Genomic DNA, 22423 nt, shown 5'->3' with positions numbered 1-22423 from the left:
ATATGTGAACGATATTTAGCATACTATGCAATACGAATTTGAATGATATCTCGGTATTTTATGTGCTATGTATCTGAACACCTTCAGCATTTCATCTATTATGTATTATGTAAAGCTTTTGCAAGATTGATCATTGATATCTTGTTTATATGACGACTTAATGCTGTTTTGTAAATATATGTAACATTGAATTTGATTGGTGCTGTGAGTTGTTGTCATAACTTACATGTAATTAAGCTACACAATCATTAATGATAAGTATTTGCGTCACTCATGTGCAGTTAAAATCTGTTGCTGATGTTGAATTTAAAGACATTGATATGTTCTTTATGAATTGTTTGAAGGGGTTAAGAGGATTGAAACCCTGAAATCCTAAAACTTGCTTTTCTAGGATTGGAAAACTAATGTACAATCTTGTGCATCTTATCTCTTTCATGGGCACATATTTGCATTCTAACATGAGTGTAAGATTGACCTTAGAAAATACATTTGATTGACCTTATATGTAAGAGTTGAGACCATTGCACCAGTAGAGATGAATCTTTTTTAGGAAAATACATGAACTGTTTGTGCTTTGCACCAACAATGTAGAGTAGAAGCATTGTCCTCGATGGAGGGAATACGGGAATATATGTTTTTACATGTGTTGTGTCCCACAATTCATGATTCCTGTTGATGTTTAAAATGTCATCATAATAAAATATTCTCACGTCAATGCATACTCTTCACTCAAGCAACGATGGAAAGAGAGGATAGTTTGCATGCTTCAATGTAATAAATAAAGAGAGGTTAGTACTCAATCCGCTTTCGTTGTTTCTCCTCATATATGCTATTACTAACTCACACACACCCTTATCTTCCTCTCCTTCGAAGGAGATCCATGATAATGTTGATCAAGCTCATTACTACCTGAGGAAATGTAAGGTGTGTACATAATTACTTTGTAACGTGTGTTCATAATTACTTTGTAAGGTGTGTACATAATTGTTTTGTGCCTTTTTGCACACCAAGAGTAAATATGAATAGAATTTTAGCCATGACTAAAATAAGAAGAAGGAGAAGATAGAGGCCATTATCCTCTACACTTAGTATATTATATATACATGTGTACACACAACAGACACACACAGATGGAGATGGAGATGGAGACAGAGAGAGAGAGAGAGACAGAGAGAGAGAGAGAGAGAGAGAGAGAGAGAGAGAGAGAGACAGGGGAGGGACGTAGAGCCAGCTTTCTTGATTAATCAGAGTCAAGAATAATCGTCCTCATCACAACGGACGTCGCTAGCTATGGATTTCCTTACACAATTACTATTATTGTTTTAGGTTTCTGACGATCAATACATCTCCCTCTCATTTGAACGATGGCCAGCATGGCCTTTTCGTTCTCATGATTACTACCGACATGAACTCCAAGATCTTATTTGATCCTCAAAGCTTCCGATGATGGCAGATTGAGAAGAATTTCTGTTTAAAGCCTTTGTGATGCTGCTGGCTATGGCGTATGGATCTGTTCTGCCCAAATATCGAATCTTTTTTCTTTTGCTAATTTGGCTATCACGATCATTGTGTTCGATCCTTGTACAGCCATCCATTTCAATATCTCCCTTTGAAATTACAGTAATATGTTCTTCTCTGAATTTTCTTCTGAATTTTGGTTTTTCTGCTAATATTACTGATGCAAGAACCTCTTCTAATAGTTTTTCCTGTCAAAGAAAATATTTATGAACTAGCGTTTTTGGCGTGTTATTATTCACAAATTTCAAGTAACAAATTATCTTTTATGTATCAATGAATCTTTAGGTACGTCAGTATATAATGCAATAAAACTTATCCGGTGATGGAATCATGAATCTAATGGCGTGTGACTATATTATGTAATATAAAAGATCCTTGATGCAATCACGAATCATGCCAATGATATATACGAAGGATTACTAAATCTTTAGCTATGTGAGTGTGTAATGTAACATACATTATCTCTGATGGGTTAATAATGACTCTTTATGGAGGAGTGTACAATTAATTAGCTTTGGTGGATTGTTTAATCTTATGATATATAATAGTGCAATTTATTATCTTTGAGTACATATTTGCGTACATAGTGCAATTTCTTAGCTTTGGTGGATTGTTTAATCTTATGATATATAATAGTGCAATTTATTATCTTTGATGAGCATTTGCAGTAGCAGAAAAAATATCAATGACTCTGATCAGTACCCTTATGGTATGAATATATGCAATACAGGCATTCATATTGATGAATTAACTAATCGAATATGACTTGTATACATTAATACAAGGAAAATACATCTTGATGCTTAAGACTCGTGCATATGATATAAAAGCAGATATTGAACTTCGACGAAATATGTCACTTACTGTATGAGTGTAAGCACTGCTTCGATGCTTGAGTTGCTGGACTGTGTATAGCAGTTTGTGAACAAATTTTGCTTCTGGTGTCTCTCTTTTTGCTTCTAGGAGCTTCAAGCTGTGTGAAACAAGGCTTTTTCTTCCATGGAGGGCATCAAGAGGGGCAAGGAAGATGTCGAAACCATCTGATTCAAGAGTTATTTTTGCTGCTTCTGGATCCAAGAAAAAATTGAACTCGGACTCTGTGTTTCCAGGTATGGTATACACATTGCCATTTTGCTTGGATTTGCGTGAGGAACCAATAGCTCCACCAGCAATATATATCTCCTGCATGAATTTAGTGGTTCATCATTGATGCATGCAAATTGTAGTAACGTTAGCTTAACCAGAGTATTTTAAAACTTGAATTTTGGGGAACTAAGAAATAGGGCGAAATTTGGAATAATATTAATATTATTGATAACAATATTTGCCATCACTGGAGATTAAAATTTGTCTAAATAAAGTTTACCTTAATCAGAAATTTAAGAATTCAAATTTGGACCACAGAAAGTGAGAAAATATTGCTTTATCATTGATATATTTGCTGTGTATTGGTAATGTTTACCATTATAACTAGAAATTTTTAAGTTTTGGTTGGGAAAGTTCAAATTGTTGCAATATTGGAAGACTGAGCATTTACTTATGTGTCATTGAGTACACGTGTAATGTTTACCTTAGTAAGAGATTTAAGGATTGAATGGGAAACCGAGAAATGTTGCAAAATGCATCACTGACATGCACTTTTGCCATGGGCAGTGCAGTGCATGCCTAACCTAGATATTTGAATTGGAAGAGAGATGTAATATTTGTTAGTGATGCACGTACAACCAGTGGTAATGATTACCTTAACGAGAGCTCTAAGACTTGAATTGGAACTGACAAATTTTGCAATATTTGAAAGTGGTCCTCCAGTAACAAAAATAATGCCTTCTTTAACATCAGCCTGATATAATATATTCTCGATGACTTCTTGAGCTGTTGGTTGTCTTAATTCTGGATGCTCTGTATTTCTCAATGCACCATATTTGACTGAATTTTCAGCTGTATACCTGATTCAGACAAGTATTGCTCAATACAATGCATGTCCTGTCATGAAAATCTAGAAACAAGAATCGTTCGATAGGATTTATGATCTATCCTGAAATTTTGAAATCAACAACTGCTTATTAGAATGCAGGATATACTATGGACATCAGAAAATAAGATTTATTTAACAGAACGCAGGCTTTGCCATGAAAATAGCTGAAAACACAAATGTTAATAGAATCATGCTCATTCATGAACATCTGGAAACAAGAACTATTCAATAGAACGCCATATGCTCTTTCATAAACCATCTGAAATCAAGAATTGCTCAATAGAATGCATGAACTTCCATCAACATCTGAAAACAATAAATTTTCAATAGAATGGAACATGCTTTATGATTACCATCTGAAAACGAAATGTTGTTCAGTAGAATGCAATGTTCTCTATCATGAATAAATAATCAAATAGATAATATGTTTTTAAGGAGACCGAACCTTCTTGGACTTTGTGGTAAATCTCTTGCCAAGCCAAACAATGTATCTGAGTCGAGGAATCCACCTGCGCCATTTGGAATCCCTTGCCTATATTTACAATCTCCAGTACTATTGAAAGGTAGATAAGCTTGACCTACTGCAAAATACTCCCCTAACCCGACAGGTATATCATCACGCCCCATCATATGAAGTACATCGTAGATGATGTCTATCGTAGCAGCATTTGACCATCCAGTTGCGGACACTGTTATAGCCTTTGGAAAATTTTAGGAGGGAATGTCAGCTCAAAAGCACAAAATATTGCACACGTGGAGAAGACAAATTGTGTGTCCCATGCAGTTATGGCTAAGATATCGTGCAGCCCAGTAAATATCACATAAATTATGTGGAATACATGAAGCAAAATATGTCTTTTTTGGGCTGAAACTTTGATCAAATACAAGGTCTTGATAGCCACTATATTGTGCAACCAGATAAATATTATCACAAAGGCCAATAAGTATGTAGAATGGATGAAGATAAATATGTTCTACATATGCTGAATTAAATCTTGGCGAAATGTTAACAGATATATATGGGTGTGTATGTTTATGTATTATCCCATAGGTAATGCAACTGCTATCAGATCAGATGCTGACATTATAAACATGCTGTCACTGGATTTAGAAATTAACACAAAAAACACCATCACGATTTAAATTTAAAGTTCTCTATTTAGAAAGGCAATCTGACCTTCAAGTCAATGATTGTCCTTGGGATCTTGAGTAGGTAGAAAAGAGTGATTATATCTCCTGGGCTCATATCCATGTCAAATATAACTGATTGACCCATACTCTTATTGATCATTTCAGTTTTATAAAAAACTTCTTTATAACATGGAAACTGTGTTTCAAAAGTATACTGAGCTGTATTTGTTGGATCATTCAATCTCTGCAAAGACAATATAAGAAAGATTTCTAAATATCCATGAACATACTAGCTCGGTGCATTTTTTAAGTATAATGTAAGATGAATTCACTCACTTCAATAAAACTTGTTTGGAATGCGAATTCAAGCTGATTTTGAGTATCTGAATTTGGCTTTGCACTAGCCCCAACTTGCATCTCAGCACCTTCAGGCGAGCTCTCCATTGTATATCCATCCTGTTTTTACTGGTAAACATTATTTAACTTCTTAAAAAAAGTCATTGAAACTGACTCATCTGTCAACTATTCCACAACTACACCAAAAAAACATCTCTCAAAATACAAAGAAGGATGCCTTTACCCAGAAGAAGATAGAAACAGTGAGTTGATTGCATAAAAGAGACAAAGTAACCGTCATATACCTTACATTTACCCTTTTGTCCTTTTACCAAACAGAATGGATCAATTAGACCTGTTTGGACATGTCCGCTATGCACACCGTTTTTCAGCAAATTGAACTTTGGTGAAGTTCGATTGTTGAAGAATGGGTTACTACCATCATTTGCTCCGTATGGTTTATTGGAAGTAATAACGGTTACATTCCTCTTCTTCAACACACAATACTCATTATTACTAATACTATTGTTGGTAAGAATTCCTGAAATTGCCACACCAGAGGCAAACGAATCCCAAAGAAAATATTCCTGTCAGAATAGGAGTTGTCAAGATTTAGTGAGTCAATGACAGAACACTTTCTTGCTAAAAATCACCCACTGATGGAAAATGAATTTTGTAAAACTTGCCTTGTTAAAGTTGTTGTTAAACCAAGTGTCTTTAGTGATCTTCAACACTTTGTACACCCATTGAGCTTCATAAGTGCGTTGGTTTATCTCTAAAGCAGAAAAAAACTGACTTGATATAGGGATTGTATTTGTGGCATCAAGTGGGACAAGAGTTATTGGAATTCCTGAATGGAAAACTTGATATGCGGCAAAAGGATCAGAAAATATGTTGAATTCTGCCCATGGATTAGTGTTAGTCGCATCAAAGATATTTCCACGATCACCACATTGATTAATGACACAAGAAGAAGGAGATCCTTGTGGGCAACAACCAGTGGGATTAGATGATTTGACCCCCCCACCCATGACATACAGTCTCTCAACATTTTGTTTTACTTCTGGATGTGTCATGATTAGTGTAGCAAAGTTTGTATGAGATCCGATGAGAATTACATTAGTGGGTCCTTCTGAAAGAACTTCTAACATAACCTCTTGTGTTGTTCGCTGTTTTAGTGGTTCATAATGCCTTTTCCCCTGCATCCGATGAATAATAGAGTTCTCTAGTCTCTCTCAAATGCTTGTGTATGTATGCGCATGTGACAAATGTATGTATGTGATGATGAAAGCATCAAAACTATAGAAGAATCCCTTTCAACTAAACATTAGACCTGTTTATTTTCAAGTCACTTGAAAGAAGGTTACTATGGAAATAGAGTTATAGCTTCTACCAATTGGCTTAGGAGCTTCTAACATTGACAAAATCATCAAGAACTTTTACCCGTGGAAGGAATTGTTTTCGAATGCCGTACATAGTGTCGATATCTATGAGTCCCCCTGACCCTGGGGGAATTGCTTGCCTATATCGACATCCTCCCCATGTTGAAAGTCCCTAGAGATGAAAGTCAAATGAAAATGCTTGTGGAAAATATATGTATTGAATTTAAGTTTCGATGTAGAGTTTGCATGTGGTATTATTGCTTACTTGCTCAATGAGAGGAAAATAACCCCCAACATTTGAAGAGAAATTCCCTGCATATGAGATGCCACCTTCACCTCCGACACCAACTCGGATATCATCTCGTCCCATCATATGAAGCAAGTCATAGATTAGGTTGATAGCATGGCCAGCATTAGACCAAGCATTTGCACTTATGGTGATGGCCTACATAAGAGAAACTGCCTTAAAAACATCAAGTAGCTTCAAATTGAAGAACAAATTCTGGAAATCGAGTAGCATATAAACTCAAATAGATGAGTCAAGATGCAACAAATCTATATACAGGAGGTTATAATTTCAAATATTACAACAAATAAAATAGAAATAGATTACGGTTATATATTTTAATCTTAGATACAATTATATATTATAGTGAAGGCTTTGAAAAGGTTTAGAACTCAAGAGTTTAGCACATATTCAGTATTGGCAAAGATACTTTTCTCGTATATGGGGTAATAGCCCTTTTGGTTCTGCTATTCACAAGACCGAAATTAACTACCCCTAGTCAAATTGCAAAAAAGATAAAGTAATACTCTTATTAGGCTTATAGGAGTGGAAAAGTAGGGTGGAAGCAATATCTTTATTATCATTTAGGCACACTAACTAGATCAAACTAATTAGTTACATGATCTTTTTTTTAGTGTTTTTGTTTTTGTTTTCATTTTTACTATGGTCACACGGTTTAAGACAAGCATCCTATCATCTTTTTGGTTGCAGGTCCAATGAAGTGTGAGGAACACTCGTCTAACGGCAAGGGGTTGTTTACGGTTGATTGTTATATTTAAGTTGGAGCTTGACGTTGGGCACTCCTACACGAATTGCCCAATTGTAACTTCACCCTTCACTCTAAAAACAGTTGCACGATGGAAAACCATGTGCATTGATTTTGGATGATGGGTTCACGAATGACAAATATATAATGCTAAAATCATGCTTCCCCATACATATACTTCCTCTAGTTGGCGTCTTATGATTACAATCCACGTTGGCCTCTTTGTATTTTATAAACGTATAGTATGTATTGACACATACATATACATGGTGTTTGTGGATTTGAGCTTCATGGACACTATGGCCTATTTATAATAAGCCAAATTCGAAGGAATCAATTTCTGATGTACTTTGGCTATTTAAGTTTTCCCTTGTACGTCCATTTATGCTTGGCATGACTTTCAGGGCATCTTTATATCATATTATTTTGAAGGTTCCTGATCGTGATTCTTCATGGTATCTTCCCCATAATGTTTAAGATTTATTTATTTATTTACCAACTTTTGATTGTCTATATTGTACATAAGTAAAAACCTTAAGATCCTTAAAAGTTTACTATATAGGGTTTAGGGTAAGCACAATATTAAAGTATATTTATATTTTTTACCACATTTGGAATGTTTACATTGTAGACAAGTGGAAACTTTTTGATCCTTGAACATTTACTATATAGAACAAATAGACACAACTTACGAAGTTTATGATTTATGTATATGTTTGAAAGTTGATGGGGTGCTTACCCACAAAGTAACCCATCCAATGTTGGTGGATGGTCATTGATTATTCAAAATATGGGTATCTTGCCTTATTAATGAACCTATAATTTTATAAGTGGAGAGTCAAAAAGAGGGTCAGAAAACATTTTGGTCAGGGTTTTAGGGATCAATTACCATTCGCATACGATTTCATATGAGAGATGAGCTTCAGCTATTTAAAGATGAAACAACTTGATTCATTAGCAAACAAATAAATTTCATTTGATCAAATAACATGTTAAAGTTGCATATCCTTCCTTTGATTATACCAAAGATTGATGTGGATTCCATTAGTTAGAATATTTAGAGATCACTCATGATTGTAATCTTGCAAGAAGTACATAAATCTTTCATAAATGTCCATCTCGCGAAGATTTAAACATTGAAGAAACATTCACCGGCACTGTAGAAAAATTGGGTTCTCTCTAGTACATACCTTTGTGATTAGAATTTTTTGGTGTAAGGGACCTAGGCATTTGAAACCTGTTTGTTTTGATCCCCAAACAGATCGAAAACTTGCTTGCTATGATCTAAGATGGTATGAACGCGAATTTCATGAAGAGAAAATTGGTATTATAATGACACGGTACTAAAGTTACTAAAGTAAGCTAGACATGACAATGTGCATTTACAAATTGATTAATGTTTGTTGTGTTTATATGTAACCATATATAGTTCTAGAACACCACCACAATTAGTTCAATGCACACAGAACTGATCTTAATCCAAACCAATAGTCACATATTTATATGTGTACACAAATTCACTTCATTGATCATGGTTAGCTATATTTTATATCTCACTTCCATTTAATGCAATTTCCTGCAATCAAAATTAGATGTGTATGCGAAGCCATCAATTGAATCGATTCATGTCTGCTTTGGACTAAGACGGGACCGTTAATGATTCAATTGTAACAACCAGTTGCAGACCAAACCAAGGAAACAGTGAAGATTAGCCCGGATCTAGAAAGCAATGAAGATTTGGAACCCAATCGTTGAAACCAACAAGAATTTCCGAGATCAGAAACAGGTAGACACAGATTAGTCAATTGAAGAAGAAGAATTAGGAGTAAAACAGTGGCTTAAATTCCTGAGATGAGTAGCAATGCAAGATTGGGAATGAAGAGCGGATATGTATAAAAGGAAAGAAATCAAGGAAGGAGAAGGAGAAGGAGAAGCGAAGCAAGCAATGAGAAATGATCTAAGGTAAGGTAAGAATATGCAGGTACCGTGAGGGATGCAACGCGGTGCTGCTGCTGCTGCTTGAGGAGGTAGAAGAGAGCGAAGATGTCGTCGGAGTCAACGTCAGTGTCCAAGAGGATGCGCGATGGCGTGGGAGCACACCTCCCCTTCAGCAGCATCACATGGCCGTGGCTCAGCAGAAACAGGAACAAGAAGGACCGCACGTACAACGCCATAGCTCAGGCTGCTTCAAACTGGATGCAGCTCCTCCTCGTTCTTCCTTCTCTCTCTCTCTCTTTCTGCTTCTTCTTCTTCTGCTGCTTCTTCTTGCTGCAGCTCTGTCTGTGTCTGTGTCTGTGTCTGTAGCTCTGTCTGTGTCTGTTTTTTTGGTCGTTTTTCTGTGGGGGCCTTCTGAATCATCTTCCAATCAATTATTATCTTAGAAATTTTGGAGCTCTTCTTCTTTCTTCTGTCTTTCTTCTTTCTTTCTTTCTTTCTTTCTTTCTTCTTCTTCTTCAAGCCACCAAATCATTGAATTGATGGTTTCATTCCTTCATTCAGTGACCCGTCAATTCCTTCATTAATTTGAGTGTTAGCAAGTAATTAACAATCATATACATATCCATTGCTTTTTTACCAACCCTAAAAAGAAAGAAAGAAAGAACCCTAAAGGTTCTTGTTGTCCACCCGCCCGCCCGCCCACCCGCCCATGACCTTTATCTCCATGACCCTAAACCCGTGTGTCGTACCATATCTCTTTAAAAAACTCGTTACCACCATCCTTCCCATCTATTGTGTCTCAAGGGGGGAGGGGGGGGATGGTAGGACCCGCTCCGACACCATTCTTTTTCCAAGTGTACTGCCGTGTTTTGATTCTGGTTTGTTTTGTTTCTGGTTTCGGATACCTCACAATTTGTTCTGTCGAACCCAATGCGCGCACACACGCGTACCCATTCCGCATTTCAAAACAACTATGTGCATGCATGATGTGTTCCTATTCTATCTTTTCCAAATGGCGTTGGTCACGATGTATCTTTTTATGACTCAAACAATGTATCTTTTTACCGAAAAGGTCGTACATATATGTCTCAAACGCATTCAGTAACATTAAAATACCTTACTTTTCTCAACTACACTTCTTTTATCTTGTCGTAACATTATATAAAAGGAAAAGAAAGAGAAGAAGGTTTTTTAACTTTATTGACCGAAAATGCATGGTTAGACACTTTATGGTGCCATGGCATAAAAGAACCCTAAATAGACAAGTTATTATATCATATATGTTTAGTATATTCGCCTCAAATGTATCTACTTCTTGCTAAATAAAACAAATCTAGACTCTCATTCTGTCCAAATGAGCTTCACTAGAGATAAACTATTATTAGGCCATCAACACAAGATCATTTGGGGTTAAATAATATAATGCTTCCACTCTTTTTATTGAATCATACATCATTTCTCACTTCTCATAACTTACACTTCCACATTAGTGTATCAAACTAATGAACTCATTGTATGACACAACCATCTCAACTTGGTTCTCTCTCTCTCTCTCTCTCTCTCTCTCTCTCTCTCTCTCTCTCTCTCTCTCTCTCTCTCTCTCTCTCTCTCTCTCTCTCTCTCTCTCTTAAGATGTAATCTCTTGTTTGGTCTTATAGGCCATTTTGGCCTCTTAAAAGACGTTAATATTTCTTTCTTTCTTTCTTTCTTTCTCTCTCTCTCTCATAAAATTTGAAAGAATCCACAATTGATCAATATTAGACATACCATTGACCCCATCGCCATATACTGTATTTGGCTAAGTATCTTTCTATTTATACATGTGCATGAACTCTCTATACCAAGAGAAGAGATGTTTGCAAGAGTTCATTGTATGAGATATTTTGAGGTCAAGTTTTTAAATTGCTTTGCCTTTTTATTCATAAATAAACATGCTATTATTTGTGGATGAAGATGGTGTGGGGGTTAAGGATGAGTGAAGCTAGCATTTGCGTAGACATGCCAACATATGGAACATGGTGGTAATCGGCGAGATGGTTGATGCAGACTTGATGAATAAATTTTTTGTGAGATACGGATGAGTGAAGATAGTGTGGGGGTCAAGCACATTTTTTGAGGTTGTGATAAAGCAAACGTCGACATGGCTAATGTTAATGTAAAACTGGTTCAAAGCAGATAGTGGCAAGTACACAAAACATAGTCAAGGATTCATCCTTGTTGCTTAAAAGCAAAGCCATATGGGAATCATCAATCATTATGCGGTGCAATTCGAGTGCCTGAAATTATATACACCTAGAAAGTTTGGACTATACAAAAAAAGAAAAAAGAGAGAAAGGATTACATGAGAAAAAGCCCTATTTAGGGAGTGCTTTGACTACTATATATGCCAAAGGCAGTGTAGGAGAAGCCTATAAAGTGTTTATGGAGCTTCAGGTTCGAGATGTTGTCTCACAGTGTGCTATTATTTGTGGATATGCTAAAAGGGGAAAGGGTTGAGAAGCTCTCAATTATTTCGAGCATATGCAAAATGATGGCATTGCTCCTGATTAGATCACTTTTGCATTTGACATTATTTTAGGCGTTGCTTTGATGACTATGTATGCTAAATTTGGTGAATTCAGAAAAGTAGAAATAGTCCACTATCAACGTGGCAAGGATGCGTTGAAATGTTTAGAAATGCATTGTGACTACTTGTATCTTGAAAGCATGTGGTGCCCTTGGGGAATTTGTAAGGGTTAACAAATCCATGATGAGATAATTTATAAAAGTTTATTGGAACAGAATGTTATGCTTGAGGGAATGCTTTCGTTGACATGTATGCTAAATGTAACGATTTGGAGAAAACTCGCTTGCTTTTTGATGAACTTCATAGTCAAGATTTGGTCTCATGGTATTGGATATGTAGGCTAAATGTGGTCAAGTATGAAAAGTACATAAAGTGCTCAAGGGGCTTCTGGTTCAGGATGTATGTGGTTTCTTGGAATGCACTAATTTTAGGATATTCCCAACATAGATTTGGCCAGGAAGCATGGATTCTTTTTTAACAAAGGCAAAATGACGATAAGCATGGATATGATAAGGAGACACTCATGTGCTATGAGAAAATGTGAGTTGAACGTGTGCCATTGGATGCCATTACACTGGCTTGTGTCCTGAAAGCTTGTGTTAGCAATGGAGACACTACGCATGTTTCATGAATATATGTTTAAATTATCCTCACGAGATTAGAAAAGGAGCTTCTTATCGGTAGGACTTTGGTAACTGATGTTTAGGCTAAATATAGCCTTCTTGCAAAAACTCAACAAGTGTCTCTCAAACTCACAAGTAAAGATGTAGTATTGTGGAATGCATTAATTTCAGGATATATTGAATGTGGGGATGTTGAGAAGGTAATCTATTGTCTTGAGAAAATGTAACAAAAAGGTGTTTCTCAAGACACTATACCATTACTTTGCATCGTGAAATCATACAATAGTCTAGTATTCATCAAGCAAATGCATGCTGAGATAATTAAGAAAGGATTCGACAAAGATCTTCTTATTGGCAATTGGATTGATTGAAGTAGCACGTCAAGTTTTTGACAACTAGCCAATCAAAAATGTGATCCTATGGACATGAGCATGGTGAGGAAGCACTAAACCTCATGAAGGAGATGCAAACACATAATATCTTGTCAAATACATTTGTACTTGGTTCTGGCTTGAAAGTTTGTGGTGATACTCGAGAGGTTGAGAATGGGGAAAATTGAGGAAGTGCTCAATCATTTTTATCAAATGAAGGATCCATGGCTAGCCATTGTCTTACACAAGACGGGTTGGGAAGAATTGTCGCTTCTCTATTTTGTATTTTGTATCTGATATGCCTTTTTAAAACTAATGGAAGAATATGTTGTTTGGAAAAAAAAAACAATGTTTGTGCTTTTAGCTAATACTTTAAAGGATGCGCATAATCTTATGAGAGTATTGTGGACTCTCTACTTATTGAGAGACTTTGCAAACATAACCTTTAGTTTGGAGGTATTCACATTTAACTTTCTACATATCCTCACTATATATGTTAGGGGGACAAACTTCTCGGGACATCAAGATGCCAAAACTTTAAGGTTTTATGTGGCCTCCACTTTAACCAACTTTGGGAACTCTTCACTACCTTACATCCTCCTTGGTCGAATTTCATCCTCTTGCATAAATGAAGCACTATCTATCTTGTAGATACTAAACAAACCTCACTGTGTCATAGGATTATACACTATTGATCAACTGGATCATCCAATAGTAAGGGCTCTTGTGAACAAGGCAATTGCAGTAACTCACACATCCTAGAATCCATTCTCTTAAGAATCCGCTACATCTTTGCATGTGAACTATTGCCCTTCACATATTTCTCTTCAACATGAAACAAGGTGTTGGAATGACTCAAGTATGCATTTTTTCCTCCAACAAGTTCCGTAGTCTGAATGTCACATTAAGGAAATTTCCATCAGGGATCATGTTGAAGCTTGTCGCCAAGTGTTGAGGGGTTGCATTCCTATGGTAGGCTAACAAGGGTTTGGATGCATCATTCTCCAATGGACATAAAGACCATGTCATACTTTAACATATAAAAATAATTAGATCTCCACTCGATACAGTTGTTGAAGACTCGGGTTCTTAAGTTAAATAAATGATAATGTTCACACACCTAATCACTACTCTAATTAAAATATTATTACATATTACAATATGAGTATATTTCTTGTCTACATTGGGCCTATAAGCAATTTTCTAGATTGAAAATATTAAGTTTTTATGGGATATTAATTGTACCAATTACAAAACATAAAAGTATGTTTCTTGTATACATTTGGCATATAACCAATTAACTAGGTTTGAAACATAACCACTTGGAGGGATATTAAAAACCAATTAATATGAGATTATTCCCCTTAAGACATCATTGTATTCATGCCGTGATACAATACATTGCAATGCAAGAGAGGGAGAGAATTGACTATGTGATAGTTTGTGCAAGCTTTGCCTAACTCATTTGACAAGTAACCGAAGAAATGAAAGAGGCGTGATTATATGGGGTGCATGTGATGGAGTGTAGGATACTTGCTAGGATATTTTATGTGCAAAAAAAAAACGAAATATGTTGAGAATGATTAGACAACACACGACATCAAAAAGTCAAAACATTGCTTGCATTGAAACACTAGCTACGTACAAATACTACATTGCAACAAGTTCATGTTGCATTTTAAAAACATTATCCCGTATAATTGTTTTCATTTCAAATCAACCCTTGAGGTTTCTTCCTTCTACACATGTATGTAATTTCAAACTAAGTTTCATGTCAAGAACAATATTCTATTCTATTTAAGTCCATTATCCTCTTCCTATATGATATATTTCAACTTAAATAATTATCTTTTTCACAAAGGTTTCAAGTTAATGAATATCCACTAGAATTAAGCAACCCACCTGGCATATGCCATTTTGTCATGCATGACCTATGGCATTACAACAAAAATGAGTCAATGGACTTCAAACAACTCTTTTCCAATTACAAAGTAAAAAAGAAACTCGTGTCCAATAACAAACTGTCGAAGCAATGTAAGATCTCAACTCTACAACATCAATTTTGATTAAAATCTAGTTGGTTACGAGCACAATAAAAGATTTGACATTTTTCAAGCTTAACTTTTCATTTCGAAGTAGAGATATTTACTTCCGCAAACTAGAAATTCGACTTCAAACAGTATAGCAAATCAAAAACACTCTAGCTTTATTATTCTTTATAAGGTTAATGAGAAGATTAATGCCATTGTTTTGAACCCTTTGGATTAAAAGAGAAATGAATTTGTAAAGCCAGTTTTTTCTTTTTACTGTGGTTGTGAAATTCAAATGAATTCAAACTAAAAGGAGCATGTTGTTTTATGATCGATGTAAATATATTTGACTCATTGCTTGAGACTCGAGACTAATTGAGCAGATGACACGTACAACAAATTATTATACTTATCCTCATGCATAGGGACAAATTATACATACTTTGATGCATTGAAAAACAAATAACGCTAGCAAATCATTTTGCTTTTGTCCACTCTTTTCTTTCACATCGTGAATAAATAATATTGACTTAGGAAAGTGTTAGACAAAGCCAAACACGAGACTAAAATGTTATAAATAGCTGGCTTTTGATAGAATGAGGAATCAAAAATAATCCAAATCATGAAGAACCTAGAATTCTGGTTAGGGTTAACAATTGCATCCCTTCTTGTGTTCTTATCAGAAGCCACGGTGCTATTCCACAACACTGGCACTGTCTCTGGGTGGGATTCCATTAATCAGGTACTATTAATCAAGGCAACTAATTATAATGAAATGTAGTTAATACCAATTAACTGCTTACTTACCTTCATGATTGCAAAATTGATACTCATGTGCTCTCAAATCCATTTGAAATTTATCAATGTACTTAAATTCTCAACCCATCTAAAGTACATAAATTAGGTACATAGTTATTTCAAAATCCATCTTAATTACATAAATCGGGCACTTAATTACCCTTGATCCCTGCCAAATTACATAAATTGAGTACTTAACTGTTCTTGAAAATGCCTTTTTAAACTGGTTTCACATCTTTGAGTGTCATAATTAAGAATAGAATGAGCTAACCAATAAACGAGGAGCAGGGATTAACCCCCTTTACCCATGGGGAAGATTCCCCTACAATGGATGTCATACCCAAAGGTTATTGACAATCAGGCGGAGTAGATGTGTGTGTCCTAGTGACATTGGTAGTGTAAAACTGGTCAGTTCCTAAATAAATGTGTCCTAGACATTTGTCATGAGCTGGTACCTTTGAAAATACTTGTCCTAGACATTGGCAGGAAAATACAACTTCCTAAATACACATTCGAGACATCGGCGGGAAAGTGGTAGCTTCCTATACTTGTGCCCTAGACGATGGTGGAAATTTCGTAGCTTCTTGCGTTACAAAAATGAAGCCCTATGGTGATATTGTTATATCTTACGGTTAGAATGCATACCAAGTTTAAGTTTGGTATCCATGCAATAACATCAACTTTCAGGTTACACTACCATAACAAAAGCCTTGCTTATACCCATCCATGATGCAACTTGTAGGTTTGGAAACACCACCTCTTAGCAAAGGGAGTCACCTAAGTATGCTTCCAATTGTTTCATTAGGGTGGACTCCCATTAACCACTTCCACAACCTGTGTAAACACATACATATCCATACTGACGATGCCCAATGTAGGGTTTGAACCCAAAATTTCTCAAATGGAGAGATTCACTCAAATTATTCTGCATTATTTTTGTGAATACATATACCTATGGACATTATGTTCTTGTTTGCATCCACAACTGACATGTTATGAAGCAAGAGATTTATCACTATACATACTATTATATGAGAATAATCAATATTTAATTCTAATTAAGTATGCGATTAATGTGGGTTAAAGCCAATTCTGGCTGATCAAATTTTTTGCTGCAAATGTTAGGAGCATTATGGAACTGTGAAAGATGTAACAAATGTGGTATACAAAGGAACCACAGCAATCAAATGTACACAAGTATATGATGCATCATATACAGGGCGATATCACTCCGAGGTGGTTAAGAATGGAGTCTATAGTCGTGGAGGGACAGGTTTCTATGGATTTGCTTTTCGACTACAATCCGATTGGGATTTCACATCCCAAAGCTACAACTTGGGGCAATTCATAGCTGATTTCTCTGACTATAAATGTGATGACTACATTCCCACTAGCATGGTTTGGTTGGTGGGAAACCAACTCTACTCTCGTGTGAAAGCAGGTGCCGTGTGTAGCCCCACAACCACACAGTTCCCCAACCTTGCTACAGTGTCTGCTGGGGCTTGGCACAAGGTTGTTATCCAAGCCTCATGGAAAAGTGATAACACTGGGTACTACAAGTTATGGTTCGATGGGACCAAAGTGCTAGAGGTCTACAACATCGCAACAACCCTTGCCGATGATCGGCCCTTCCAATTCCGTGCAGGTCTATATGCCAATGGTTGGCATGATAATGGATATATTGTCGGATCTCAAACGACTCGGCAAGTCTGGTACGACCAGATCGGCTCTGGGTCAACCTTTGCTGATGCCGATCCTGACCAATGGTCTTGAAAGGATTTAAGAATGGAATCCATGTATGGTCTAAACAAAAGTTCAAAGAATTCCTCTAATAAATAAAACTTTTTAAGATAAAGTATATGGTACTCATCTATATAAGAGAGCTCCAACCATTTCAAGTATAACGTATCTATCTACCAGATATTTATGCTTTTGTTTGTGTAACCTTGCCAAATAACATAAAAGGTTGTCGGTGTCTTACAATCCATGTAAAAACCTTTATGTTTTTGTTTGTCTAGCCTTGTCAAAAACATCTTTGGTTTTAGTTTGAGACCATGTACATAATTTTCAACTCTTATGCTTTAAACAATAGCACAGCCAATGGTAATACGATGGTAAAAAGATGATGAGAATAGAGTGACGGGAGGAAGTAAAAGAAACTACTTCTATCCAAGGTATTGATGTGCCTCAATTAAAAATCAAACCATAGATACAACGGTACAACCAAGATGCTTGTAACATCACCATTATAGTAGATGTTAATGTTTGAGTACCGAGGTGGATGATGAGCATTTAATTGTTTATGAGTGATATCAAGAACATTCGCACTACCATGAATTTCGAAGTTTCTGCATCGAGGTCTACTAGTCTCTTGGTATGAGCTCTGAAATCATATTAACTCCAAAATGTTCTATAGTTGAAGCCTTGATATGTGTTCAAGATATATGCAAGTTTCTCTTAATAGTAAGTAAACTAAGACTCCATAATTGAAACAATGAAGAAGCTTCTAGAACCTTAGTATCTCCTATACATTTCCTTTTATTGATTTTCTACTCTTCTCCTATGTTCAGTAACAAATTATTGACCTTGCTTTGCTATTGGCAATAACAAATTACTCAATCAAACTTGAGTACAGTTATACTTGATTTCCTATACTATTCATGTCTGAATTCTCAAGGTTCCCGCCATTCATATCAAGAATGCAATCTTTGTTAAGAGTAAATTAGACTCAACTAATTAAAAATCTATACAAAAAAAACTTAATCACTTAACACGGTATCAAGGAAATTAATTAAAACTAATTCATAATCTTAGAGAATCGCATGCTTCTCAGTCTCAATCATTGGAATTGTAATATTGTCGACTGTTGGACATCCAACTCATAATGGTGTATGTTTATTTCAAGACGATGAACTTCAGAAAAGTCAAGCGCAACACTTATTGTCATGATCATTATAAGAATCATCAATTTTCATTATTTCTTATAGTGTAATGACTATACATTTAGTGAAGTGAGTTGCTTCCCCGCATTCTCAGGTATTCCTAGTGGGGGACCTTCACAAGAGGCATTGTTAACCTTATACATTTCCCACTCCTTTATTCCACACTTTTCAAGGGCCTCGGTAAGCCTCTCATGTTCACATTTACCCGGCCATTGACCATCTGGAGTTACAATAATTGCACCGGTGTAAGACTGACCGGCTGCAGATGCAGCACCACTATAATAGAAAAGCCCCCATGACAAGTCATCGGTCATATCAACTATTCTCCAATACTCTTTAGAAATAACACCATTGTCTAGAACAGAGAAAAAGAATGTTCCAGGATCATCGGCCCTACGAACACGATAATGGCGGCGACGCCATGTAAAACTGCCATCTAGCTTCTTGACTTGAAATACTGGATCATACCATACAGATCCTTTAGCCTTGCCTCTATAGAAAATTTGGAATTGACATGGAAATTGATCATAGGCAGGGTTTTGTCCCGCTGCCACTCTCCAACTCCACTCGAACTTTCCTAACCACCCAATGAAAATATCTTCAGAAATCTCATGCGTGAGAGGACTACCCCTAAAGAGTCTCATTGGCTCAACATGAGGTTGCATTGGTATAGATGAGTTCAAACCAAGGCAATTATGCTTTTGAAGAACACACAAGGAAAATGCCTCTAACTCTGGGCTTTCGTACGATACGATGCATTGATAGCTACAAACTTGGTCGGTCGGAGCACAACTATTGAGGCAAGACAGTGCCTTTCGACAACTCGGGTTCGAAAGGCATGCTAGAATTTGTGGGCCACAGTTCTTGATCATACACTTGAGTGTATTCAAATCAGTTGCTCTCAAGCTTTTAAGGATTTCAACTCGTGAAACACATTTATCAATCAAAATCAATAGCAAGAAACGGACATCCTCAGCATTCTTCCGCATCCATGCTTCTTCCATGAGCTTCACTGTACCTAACAACTCTTTGGTGTCATTTCCACCTGGAAGTGACGCCTTGAGTTTGGTTATGGGATCACCAGGAATTAAGAATTTTCCTTTCAATTTGGTCGTTAGCTGAGATGATGAGTCGAATGAAACAAGGTTGGAAATATCCACAGAATTCTTAAGAATCCAATCCACAGACGAAGGGTCATCTACACTTATGACAATCCAAATGTCTGCGTTGAGAATATCATTCCGAGAAATACCATCCAGAGATTCATCTCGTAATGTCCGGCTATTAACAACCATCATTTCATAGCCATCGTCCACCCATTTCAATCGTCGAGCCTAGAGGCATAAGAAACACATATAAATCAAAACTGAAAGCTTTTACAAAGGCACAATAAATAATCGAAAAAATAAATAAAGTCCAAAAAAAACAAGTAAACTCTCCACAGTTAATTGGGTTTAATATGATGATCCCCACCATTCCTTGGAAGGGAAAGCTCAATATCCCACCACAGTAAGTCATCGAAAATAAAAAGAGTTCGAAAAACAAATGGAAATTTTTCCAAACATGGTATGAATATGATGATCTCTGTCATCCCTTAGGAAAATAAATTATCACAAAGAATATATTTATTTATTTATTTATTTATAGAAAGAGAGAGAGAGAGAGAGAGAGAGAGAGAGAGAGAGAAAGAGAGAGAAAGAGAGAGAGGAAAAGGTCAAATATTTTTGTGAATATGCTCTATGCCATAATAAATCACCCAAAAAAATAAACACAACAAGAAAAGCAAAATTGATGAACTCAAAAATATAATAATAATGTCCAAATTTTGCTTGCAAATATGATTAAAATCTGTATCGTTCCTCCAAATGAGAAATAAAGCCAAGAAAAACAGTAAATAGTAATAATAATGTTCAAAATTTCTAATGAATGTAATTGGAACCTCTCCGTTTCTCTGAATGTGAAGCTCAAGAAAATAATAATGTTCAAAAGTTTATTGTATGACAATCACATCTACTATTCCTCCCAATGAAAGATTGAAATCATGGCAAAAAAATAAAACACCAGAATGACTTGAGATCCCTCAAAAGAACATTACTTATAGACTCACAGTGTGTTCCAAGACTTCTTCCCATGTAGCTTGGCCTAAAGGACTGGGAGAAGCATTTCCAACAATGGCAATAAGCTTGGCTATGGCTTTGTCCGAGAAATTCTGAGAAATGACCACATCATGAATCGCATTTTCTGAGGCTCGAGCTTGAAACCTCCAAGACAACTCTCGCCTGTTGTTTTTGTTAAAGGTGGGTCTAATTCCATCATCACCAACACATAGAACTGCAAGAAAATGGTTCATTTCGTCATTAAACAGCTTTCATCTTAGCCCTACATTAACGAAAAGAAAGGATAGAGACAGAGAAACAGTATATTAAGATGAAAAGAGCTCACCTGCAGGGTTAAGGGGAAATGGGTTCTTTGTGAATCTCCATAGAGCGCTCTCTTTGATCAGAAGATTTTCGTGGGAAGAGATTGCACCAAAGCACATTGCTAGATGAGACATGGCTAAGCTTATGATATATTTCTTGTATGCATTTTGTTTTGTAAGGCTGTAGACACACATATATGTACAACATACATACTTCTTTAGCATACTTTCGCAACGGCTCGGTTTCGGCTTAACCGGTCCAAGGCAAACCGGTTAAGCCCAAACCGGTTTGGGGGTTGGAAACCTTATTGTGCACTAAGTAGGATATTTGCTCACAAGGAGGAAGCTTGGCCTTCCACTTCCCCTGTTTTTGCTTAGCAGTTCCACAATCATTTATAATGACTGACCCTTATTTATCATTCCACCAAACATAGTCGCCTTATTTGTCATTTATAATGTCTGTGACATTTCTTCCACCAAACATATCCACCTTATTTATCATTGTTTTCGATGATTGTGATAATGTCGCTTCACTTTCACAATCGCTATTTGATTTTGCATCACCCTTGCGAAAACATTGAACCTTCAAAGTTATAGCATCTTGTGGTTTTCGTTGTGTTTAACCATCTCTCCCCACATCATTAATGGAGAATTAGCTCAAAGATATTGATTAAAGGATTAAACAAGAATTAAGGAGATAGCTCTTGATTATAGAAATTTGCTTACAATTGGTGGTAGCTTGTATATGTATTTCATAGCAATATTAAATATGATCGACGAATTTGCTTAAACACCTTGTAGCTTAGTGTACCTTAGATCAAATTCTCAATATATTAGACAAGACTCAAGTGTGATTAACACATAATTGTTTAAGCATAGATTCAAGTGGTGTTGAAAAGTGCCTATATTTATTTTAGAACATCTCAGCAACACTTAGTAACATTAATGTTATAGTTGAAACAAATGTTCCCAATTCCAATGTTGGTTTTGAAAGATGTTCATTTTGTGTTACTTATAACTTTATAAGTTATAAGTGGTGTTATTACGTCAAACTTATCACACACAAGAACACGTGAATGGAAACAAACATTGGACAAAAATGCTAATTATATTCTAACTCAAAATATTACACCAATCCCAATATTGGAACAAAACCAAAACATGACTTGGGAAACCCTCAAAAGCTCACGAGAGAGAGAAGGCACCACACTCTTGGAGAGAACTTTGTGAATTTAAGAATGAAGAGAACGAGGAAAGGTTCCTCCTTATATAAGGCAAACTCAAAATATTACAACAATCCCAATATTAGGACAAAACCGATACAAGTCTTGGACGAGCTGTG

General features: G+C 36.0%; 3 protein-coding genes across 3 annotated transcripts; 1 reads left to right on the top strand and 2 right to left on the bottom strand.

The window, feature by feature from the left end:
- Window positions 1-1223: 1223 nt before the first annotated feature.
- Window positions 1224-9568, bottom strand: NSH3 (inosine-uridine preferring nucleoside hydrolase family protein). The gene is made up of 11 exons (XM_087324576.1): window positions 9380-9568; window positions 6608-6787; window positions 6404-6514; window positions 5647-6159; window positions 5266-5547; window positions 4961-5080; window positions 4671-4868; window positions 3939-4192; window positions 3260-3464; window positions 2383-2700; window positions 1224-1706 (listed from the first exon to the last, which is right to left on the bottom strand). The coding sequence occupies exons 1-11, from the start codon at window positions 9566-9568 to the stop codon at window positions 1398-1400; spliced, it is 2679 nt and encodes an 892-aa protein (XP_087180702.1). The 3' UTR covers window positions 1224-1397.
- A 5928-nt stretch (window positions 9569-15496) lies between these two features.
- Window positions 15497-17770, top strand: LOC147859776 (uncharacterized). The gene is made up of 2 exons (XM_087324220.1): window positions 15497-15664; window positions 16846-17770. The coding sequence occupies exons 1-2, from the start codon at window positions 15545-15547 to the stop codon at window positions 17491-17493; spliced, it is 768 nt and encodes a 255-aa protein (XP_087180346.1). The 5' UTR covers window positions 15497-15544; the 3' UTR covers window positions 17494-17770.
- An 896-nt stretch (window positions 17771-18666) lies between these two features.
- On the bottom strand, window positions 18667-21259 carry LOC147859775 (violaxanthin de-epoxidase-like protein). The gene is made up of 3 exons (XM_087324219.1): window positions 21105-21259; window positions 20770-20993; window positions 18667-19996 (listed from the first exon to the last, which is right to left on the bottom strand). Exons 1-3 carry the CDS (start codon window positions 21214-21216, stop codon window positions 18716-18718), a joined length of 1617 nt encoding a protein of 538 aa, XP_087180345.1. The 5' UTR covers window positions 21217-21259; the 3' UTR covers window positions 18667-18715.
- Between the last annotated feature and the right edge of the window lie 1164 nt (window positions 21260-22423).

Source organism: Azolla caroliniana, unplaced genomic scaffold, assembly GCF_043228905.1.
Source record: "Azolla caroliniana isolate FFs.n. ecotype wild unplaced genomic scaffold, voAzoCaro1.0.p SCAF_9, whole genome shotgun sequence".
In the NCBI taxonomy this organism is placed as follows: domain Eukaryota; kingdom Viridiplantae; phylum Streptophyta; class Polypodiopsida; order Salviniales; family Salviniaceae; genus Azolla; species Azolla caroliniana.
Note: the sequence above shows the minus strand (reverse complement) of the source record. Positions and strands in the feature narration are given on the sequence as shown.